The sequence below is a fragment of the Frankliniella occidentalis genome, unplaced genomic scaffold (genome assembly GCF_000697945.3).
Source record: "Frankliniella occidentalis isolate FOCC.00 unplaced genomic scaffold, Focc_3.1 Scaffold37, whole genome shotgun sequence".
In the NCBI taxonomy this organism is placed as follows: domain Eukaryota; kingdom Metazoa; phylum Arthropoda; class Insecta; order Thysanoptera; family Thripidae; genus Frankliniella; species Frankliniella occidentalis.
Genome location: NW_026267167.1, coordinates 1,192,124 through 1,201,461, shown reverse-complemented (window position 1 = coordinate 1,201,461; position 9,338 = coordinate 1,192,124). Strand labels below are relative to the sequence as shown.

Genomic DNA, 9,338 nt, shown 5'->3' with positions numbered 1-9,338 from the left:
TTTCCTCGGATTACACCTGCTGGATTACCTAACGACTGTCAGCCGGATTACCTAAGTCGTTTCCCCCCACGTGTTCGACTCTGTACAGCGATGGCACACTCGCACTCACAAAAAGGTTCACAACAATGTGAGCAAAGGATACCAGCAACATCCTCTCTGACTTGTACTGGCTACTGGCTGGCACCGATATTCTCTGGATCTATTAAAATACGGAACGGAAATGTGGCGAAAGTGAGCGCAGTGAGTTTACTCTGTTACTTTACTTACGTACATGTACACCCCCAAAAATGTTTTTCAATTTTAAGACAGAAACGTTCTTCCTCTAAACCCTATTTTATTGTTCCAAAGGCATATAAAGGTCAAAACAAGAACATTTGTGTAAACATTTTGGGGATGATCTTGAATTGAGAGCACAGTTTTTTTGGTGTACTTACAATAGCCCACTATGGCACTTTACTTTATTACTGCTCTGTGCTCCTGTACTCCTTCGGCCACGTGGCCCTCGGGCTCAGCCGAGCTGCGCCATTGACAGAAGCTTGATTTTGATTATGTATATATGCAAGATGGATGGAGCGTCGAAGGGACTACTTACCAACCTGGCGTCACTCTTCCAATGAGGGATCTCCATAGTGTGTGTCCTGACCTTTAATCATTAGCAGCATAACCCCCCCCCCCTTTCTCTCTCTCTCGCTCCGGTACCGCACACCGCGCTAGCTGCGCCTAGTGACACCACCCTCCTCCTCCTCCTCCTCCTCCTCCTCCTCCTCCTCCTCCTGTTTTCATTCCCCCCTCCCCCCCGTCCTCTTCCTGCTGTTTAGGCCCCTGCCTGCAGAGCAGCCGGTCGGCCGGTTCGCCGCGGCGTCGTCGTCGGCCGGTCGGACGGGGCAGTCAGGCAGGCAGGCATGCAGGCTGGCTGGCTGGCTGGCTGGCGACTGCCGGCGGCTGCCTGTACAAGCCGGCGCGCTGGGTGCCGCCTTGGCCGGGCAGCGCTCGCCTTGCTCGCGTCGCGGTGTGTTTTCTGCTGGTGTAGCTTTCTGACAGGACGGTCGTCTCGAGGCGAGGCTCGGCACCGGCGGCCAGCCCGGCTGGCAGGCAGGCAGGCAGGCGGGCGAGCGGGCGGGCAGCCAGGCGGCGGGCGCGCCGAAGCCGCCAGCCGCCGGCCGCAGAACAGCGAACAGTGCACTCGAAGCGAGCGAACGGGTTGAGCGACTCGGGCGCGTCGCGACCAAAGACTGCTCTCCTGCGCGCCTAGGCCGTGATTGAGGTTAGGTGTCCACCGCGTCGTCCGGGACGTCGTCGTCGTCAAGTCGTCGTCGCCGCCGCCGCCGGCATCGCGTCGTCGAGCTCGCGTGCGCGCCCGCGTCGCGGCGAGAGCGAGTGAGTGAGAGAGAGGCAGACAGCACGGCGCCGGGCCGTGAGCGTGACGGAGCGTGACGACTGAGCGTGACGGAGCGTGATCGTGACGTCACGGCCGTCATGAGGGTCTGCAGCATCCGCCGCACGGCAGCGGCGCCAGCGGCGGCCCCGCGTGGGAGGACCAGCACCGGGACCCACAACTTGTAGTGCGAGAGAGACAGAGAGAGAGAGAGAGAGCGCGCGCCGGCTTGGCTGCTCCGGCCAACACCAAACAAGGCCTGATCCGCTTCGCGCCTGCCGGCGGTATACCCTAGTGGTGGTGGGCTGTCGGTGCCCGGGTGGTGCCCTCGGCCCTGACGGTGTCCGGAGTGCGCCCCTTTGTTGGTGTCCCCCTGTTTGTGCGCCGGCTCCAGGCGCTGCAGGCCCGGCCCGGCCCGACCCCAGCCGCTGACGGACGCACTGACCCGTCGGCCCTCCTCAGCAAGTCTCGTGTGTTGTTGCCGGCGGCGCGGTCCTCAGCGGCCCCTGCGCCCGCCCCTGGCCCGGGGGGTGGAGGGGGGCAGGTCCCGCGGAGCTCTCTGCGCGACGAGGCGCGCGGCCCCGCGGCGCGCAACAGCCGCGACCACCACAACAAGTGCGGCGGCCTGGTGGTCTCACCGGCCCGGCGTCTGCTCGACAACAAACAAGCCGGTGACTCAGGCAGGATGCGGCCCGTGATCCTGATCGTCGTGCTGCAGCTGGTGGCCGCCTCGCCCGTCCAACAAGGTGAGTCGCAGTGTCCGAGGCCTCGACGGCGTCCCCGAACCCATCATCGGCGCCCTCATCGGCGCTCTCATCGGCGTCCCCGTCGGCGTCCCCGTCGGCGTCCTCGTCGGCGTCCTCGTTGGCGTCCTCGTCGGCGTCCTCGTCGGCGTCCCCGTCGGCGTCCCCGTCGGCGTCCCCGTCGGCGTCCCCGTCGGCGTCCCCGTCGGCGTCCCCGTCGGCGTCGTCGTCTGGGTCGTCGGCTGGGTCCCCGTCGGCGTCCCTGTCGGCGTCCTCGACCCCGACGGCATCCTCGGCGGCCTCCCATACTGCGTCCCCGATGGGACCCCCTTCCCCGCCTGGAGTACCTAGTCGGCTCGTCCAATCAGCGCCGCTCCATGTTTCCCTATCCAATAACGAATTGTTGTCGCTATTAATTACGTCGCCCTGGCGCCGCAGTGAGCCGGCTTCGGCTCGGCTCGGCTCGGCTCGGCTCGGCTCGGCTCTGGATCATGCAAATCAGTGGCAGCTCGTGCCGTGTCCTAATCCCGGCTAGCGAGCGGCAGCGGGCTTAACCGTCGCGACACGGCGGGTCAATCTAACCCCCTCCCCCTCCCCTCCAGTAGCGCAGTCACTGTCGACAAACAGTCAAACGCTACGTCATTGTTTTTTTGCGCGGGAAAACTCAAAACGACGAAATGCATTCGCTGAATGAATAAAAGTGGATTCAGAGTTCCCTAAATTTTGTCCTACTGTTGGATTCCCATGTGGTGCAGAACTTGATGCGACATTTATTTGCTGCACAATAATAAGCTCAAACAAGTGAGTTGTTGTTGTTTGTTTGTTGTTGTTGTTGTTGTTGATGGTTGTTGTTGTTGTTGATGGTTGTTGTTGTTGTTGTTGCATGCCAATGACTAGTATAATTGTGGATGTACTCGAGATTGAAGGGAGTGGCCGGTCAAGCCAATGTGCGAAGTGCCCGGCCCGCCGGTACAGTAGCAGCCCCCCCCCCCCTCCGAGCACTCTTTATCTTTCACTAGGTGACCGAGGGGCAGCGTGGCGAGTCAAAACTCGAACGACGAAATGCATTCGCGGAATAGGCATCGCTTGGCCGAATATCAGCCAGCCATGTTGCCGCCTAGCTGCGCGCTCGACATGTTCATGTACCTATGCATCAGAGTTTGCACATAGCGCATCATCCCTTGTCCGAGCGCTTTTCGCAGTAGTGGTTCCGCGTGCGTACCATACCTGCTGACATCCCCCGTGTTCCAGGCCCTGTACATTTCAGGGAAAGAGAGAGATTTAGAGGGGGGGGAGGGCAGCCAGAGAGGCTGAGAACAATTTCCACTGTTAAACCGAGTATGTGAAGGCTGTGAAGGCTAAAACTTCCCAGTGTTGCGGGTTTGCATACCCAAGGAGCTATGGCCCTTTACGGGCAGATCGGGTAGGCAAACCCGAGGGGTGAACAACTCGGCTGAGCCGGGGACAGATGAATATATTACAAAGTAATATTGGGAATGCGAGTAATACAAAAATTACGAGTATTACAGATAATATCAAAGTATTACAAGTATTATAAGGTAATACAAGGTATTACGATGAATTACAAGATATATTACAAAGGTATTACGAAGTATTACAAGGTATTACAAGGTATTACAGGTATTACGAGTAATACAAGTAATACAAGTAATACTTGGTAATACAAGGTAATACAAAATAATACAAGGTAATACAAAATAATACAAGGTAATACATGGTAATACATGGTAATACATGGTAATACAAGGTAATACACGGAATACAAGTAATATCAGGTACTACAAAGTAATACAGGACCCCGGGATAGAGGAATACACGAGATGTTCACCCCTCGGGCAAACCCACAACACTGTGGTGTATTGCCTTTACAGCCGGTACATTTGAAACAGTGGGGAATTTTGTCCGCCGGTTGTAACCCATACACATTGTGGTGTAAAACTCAGCGCGTCGCCTATTGGCGGCACAAAGTTCAAACCGAGTGGGGTTACAGCTATAAACTCCCCGACCATTTAGGGGTGCATCCCTTAATTCTTTGACCGTATGCGGTATACCACTACATTCCAACAGTGTTGTTGTTGTTGCATGCCAATGACTAATAATTGTGGATGTACTCGAAATGGAAGGGAAGGGAGTGCCGGTCACGCCTCCGCCCGCTCGTCGCTTCCCCGGTCACCTGGTGTAGATAAAAAGTGCTCGGGGTAGCCGCTAGCCGCTACTGTACCGGCACGTTGGCCTTGCCACGGGGCTGCACCGTGAGCCGCCGATGCTCGCACCTTCCCTTGCACTCGGACAAATGTGAACTGCTGCAGTAACATGGCACGATTTCTTTTGGGGAAACAAGGGACTGCTGTTATTTTGTGAACCTGACGAACGATAACAACAACAATAATACATCAAACAAGTAAACGAATTGGCAAGAAGAAAGAGTCTCTTACATGCAGAGTCATGCGCTATCAGTGTTGCAGAGGGATCAAGCGACCGCTTGTACTCCCCCCCTCCCCCAAAAAAAAACCCTGAGTTCTTGGACTAAGTACATTGTTGATCATCCTTGATTTTTTCAAGTACATATCACTTGATTCAAAACATGCGTACTTGAATAATCGAGGATCAACTCAACTACAATTTACTGTCCAAGTACTTCAGTTTTTTTTTTTCTGCGGCGGATGCATGTTTAGAACCCACCAATGTGCTTGCACTCGGAGTGCAGAAAGAAATATCTGCAACAACAAGAGAGGTTGCAGTTCAGTTTCCGCACTGCAACGGCCCCAGCTCCTGGCCTTGGTCACGTTGCCAGGTTGGCGAGGACGGGCCTGGCAGGTGACCCAACCGGCCGATTAGATAGCGTCCCAGACGGACCATATCGTCGGACTGATACCCACCCGCTCGCAATGTTTGTTGATCGAAGGAATAACGCAGAAACCGAGTGAGTGTGTGTGTGTGGGGGGTGGGTCAAACAACTATAGCGGGCTTTGTATTATCAAATATGGAAGAGTTTAGGCCGGTTTTGGCAGCGGTATGGACTCTAGCGCGTCGCGCGGGTTGCAATCTGCTGAGGCTGGAGAATGAGGGGGGAATGCCGCTCTTCGCTTCCCCGCCACGCCCCGCCACGCCCTACCACGCCCCACCACGCCCCACCACGCCCCACCACGCCCCGCCACGCCCCTCGACACGGCAGAGTTTTGCGGGACCACATTTCCCGCTATTTGATGAGGCTCAGTCGCGCGTCTGGGGCGGGGTGGGTAGGTGGAAAGAGGGGGCGAAAAAAAAAATGCGAATTACGGTGACATTCAGGAGCGCGATGTGCACCGCGCACAGCCTCGTGAAAGAATTTGTCGCGGCCTTTTGCCTTCGCGCACTTTACAAACGCAACAAATTGACCTCGCAAAACTTATGCAGTCGCATGTACTTTGCGCAGTTTGCAAATCTCACGAGGATGTCGCGCTCGACTCACCATGTGGCTCACTAATGTCTTGTCATGACACCATTCGGCTCACCGTGTCTCATTTTGACACCACGACACGGTTCGACGGTTCAAGGTTCACTATAAGAGGGGTGCAAACTGCACGAAGGTCTGACATTTTGAGTATGTTCCGGGGTGTCATCGCGTGCTACGTTCTTGATGAAATATGACTTTCGGCACGTCTCCGCCGGATGCGTTTTTGCGCGTAGATTCCGTTTCTGGCCAAGGTTTCCGAACGTCCCGAGAGGGGCGGGACCGACACGTCCACAGTAAATCCGTCCACAGAATTTGCGCGTTGTGAAAACACGGCCACAAATTTACATCCAATGATTTGGACGTAAATTAACAGATGTGTTTTTTACGTCCACAGTGTGGATGTACTTTTGAGGCTGGTGAAAATAGCTCCACAAAATATTTTGCAACTTGTCTCCTCTCCTCTCATTTACATCCACACGGATGACGTTTTGCCCTCACTCTGAAAATCCAACAGTACGACACACTGTGAAAAATTGTCGTACCGGGTACAGGAAAATTTTCCATGGAAGAAGTCGTACAAGTACAATCTAAAATTGTACAATTTACTCGCCCTATGTATCGACTTAGAATCGAATATCGAGCGACAGTGGGAGGTTGTACATGTACGACTCGTATTGTAAATGGCAAATTACAAAATATATCGTACATGTACAAATATATTTCTCACAGTGCAGTTGCGAGAGTGGTGCGAAAATCCTACACACTCAATTGTAGGTGACGCTTGTGCTACTCTGAAAACTCTAGAAATACGCACTAAGAGTAGGACGTTGATAGAGTTGTAAGATTTTCAAACAGTTACCGCGCGGTACACTGCTGGTTTGGGCTCTCTGCATTGCCTCTCATGTCGCGCTCTACACAGTCGGGCCGAGACAATAGTGATTTTCATTCACCGATAAACAAAAATTGTTCAACTCTTTAACACTTGCAATAGCGCAAGCACAACAACTCTGTCGCACACTTACAAGTGTTGAACAGTTTATGACTCAGTTGGTCAGTGTACAGGAGAAACAGGCATACGGGCATGCGTTTATTCTTTGGCTCGTTCGGTCATTCCTGAGGATGTGAATCGCAGCGGTGACAATTAGCACCAGATTTTGTGGAGGTATTTTCACCAGCCTCAGACGGACCGTAAGTACATCCACACTGTGGACGTAATAATCACAGATGTTAATTTACGTCCAAATCATTGGACGTATTTTCGCAAAGCGCTTCATTTACGTCCAAACTGCTGTGGACGTATTTACCATGGACGTGTCGGTCCTCTACCGCAGGCTCACCAGCTTGGCGGACTCAAGCCGGCTCACCTCACCTGTGGTACCTTTTTCCTCCGCGACTCACAGTTCTCTATTTTCGCTTATCTCTTTGCACCGCCGACACGGAAAGCACCTTATCTTCGGTGGTAGCAAAAGGCGGGCCCACGCATCTCCTTACCGGTTGAAAGCGCTTCCGTGTAGAGATCTTAATTTTCCGGGAAAAAAACACGTTTTTTTTTGTTTTTTTTTGGGGGGGGGGGGAAATGTTACTTTAAAATTCGAACCAAAAACAGACAAATAAAGGGACTTTGAAAAAAATCGTTATTTTCCTTTTCTTTTTTTTTCTTTTTTCCGCAACTTTTCTTGTTTTTTTTTCCCCCCGGCTTTCAAACCTCTTGGCTGCAGACGGCAAAACGTCGGTTATCAAAAACCATAACATAACTCGCACCGAAAACCCACTTGTAGTGTGTGAATACCCATTCGTACATATGGAGGCGCAAAATGTGTCTACTGACTGACGGACAGAGTGACAGCAGAAAGATGGGCAGAGGAGTCAAGTCGTCAATTGAAGGAGGTGCAAAGGAACGAAGGAGCTGAGGGAAAATGTAAGGAGGGGGAGGGGTAGACTCTTCAGATCGCTGGGGCTAATTATTTCGTGGACCAACCGGGGCCAACCTCAACCTCAACGTCCCTTTTCCTCTAGCTTACCGCGAAGTCTTTGCAGTGCAGTCCTGACAAGCCCAGCAGCTCCGCGGTCCACTCGCTTCGTCCTGCCCCCCCCGGTCCCCACTACCACAAGCTCTTATTCCCAGCAGGTACCGTGCAGAAACCGGACACAACCGGCATAACATTATAATCACTGTGAAAAAAAGTAGGTAGGTTTACAGAAACATTTTCCTTGACGCAAGTTGTAAAATTACAATTTGTAATCGTAAAAATACATGCAATATGTATCGACTTCAAATCCCTTGGCGAGTAAAACATGTGCTGTCGTAAATTTACAACTTAAATTGTAATTCAAGTTTACAAAATTTTTGTAAATTTACGACGATATTTTTCACAGTGATGTTATAAGTATACTTATTCAATTCATCTGTATCGGGGGGTCTCGTGTGGGTCCGGCAGGTCGGGCTGTCCTGTCGCAGGCAGGAGAAGGCCGCCCCCGCTTGACGTGGTCCTGGTTGCCATGTCATGTCGGAGCCGTCGAGTCCGCAGTCGAGTCGCTTTGCTCTGGTGCCGTATGTGCGCGCACTCTCGACCCCCTTGACGTGTGTGCTTCGGTAGCAGACAGCTGAAAATAAACAGCTCGCGGTGTAGGGTTGGAAATTTTTCAAAATTTTCCGGAAAAGTTCCGGAAAATAACAAGAAACTTCCAGAGCCTGAGAAATTTTTCATTTTCCCCTGAAAATTAACCGTTTTTCGAGAATTTTCCGGAAACTTTCCAGGGCTTCCAACCCTATTGCGGTGAAAATTCGCTAAAAGTTAAAGTTTGGCATATTTCATTACGCGGAGAAGAAGGCAATACATATGTAGGCACGCGCCTTCGCTTTTTCACAGCAGTCCTTGAAGGCCCCGATGTTCACCTAAAACTGGATCGGCCGCAGTGTCGCTCCCTATGGGGTCCTGCAACATTGAAAAAATACTTTAAACGTGTGTCTAAAGGCCTGAGCAAAATGATTCTATGAAAACATCGTTTAGAAGTGTAAAAATGCAACAGCTTTTCTCCTGTGGCAATAATGTCATATTGTTTCAAAACATGCAGCGTAGTATTTGTTGGGCTATACAATGGCTTAATGTTGTAAATTAATTTACAACTCTATAGTTTTAACACTGTAACAGCCGGCCCGGTTGGGCGTCCTGCCGATAGGGAGTTTCACGTTAAAATGCAGCGCCCACCTCCCATTTCGCCGGGTATAATTTCCTGTTGCGGGAGTAATGCATTTAGCGAAAGGGTTCACCCCCCCTCCCCTCTCTCTCTCTCTCTCTCTCTCTCTCTCTCTCTCTCTCTCTCTCTCTCTTTCTCTCTTTCGGCCATTTTACAGTGTTTGAGAGGCGAGGGTGGTCGGGAGTGGGCTCCGGTGCCGCGGCCACGGCCGGACCAACGGCGACTAGGGTTACCTCTGTAATAGGAGGAGTGAAATGGTGCCTTGACCACATGACCTGCCACTGTGAAAAATATAGTCGTAGGCTTACGGGAAAGAATTACACGATGTGTGCAGTAAGTTTGAAAGTCGTTCATCTTAAGCTTGGATATAATAAAAATAGATAAGGTAGTCTGGTAAATTATCTGTAGACGTTATGAGTGTGTCTTTGAGTGGTTTGGAATTTTTTTCACCTTTGCTTTTCAGTGCTTCTCCTTGCTGTACACACCCGCCCCCCTTTTTGAGATAACAACATTCCAACACGCGCTCCGCTCTCCTTACTCATCCCGCCGGCTCGCGGGTGCACAG

At 52.1% G+C, this 9,338-nt stretch overlaps 1 protein-coding gene across 1 annotated transcript in view; it reads left to right on the top strand.

Moving 5' to 3' along the window:
* The first annotated feature begins 988 nt into the window (after positions 1–988).
* The window catches only part of LOC113214940 (cysteine-rich motor neuron 1 protein), an 80,088-nt gene continuing 71,738 nt past the window's right edge, over positions 989–9,338 (top strand). Inside the window, exon 1 of the mRNA XM_052266327.1 lies at positions 989–2,121. Coding sequence (XP_052122287.1) covers positions 2,061–2,121 — 61 coding nt within the window. The 5' untranslated portion in view covers positions 989–2,060. The remainder of the gene's footprint in view (positions 2,122–9,338) is intronic.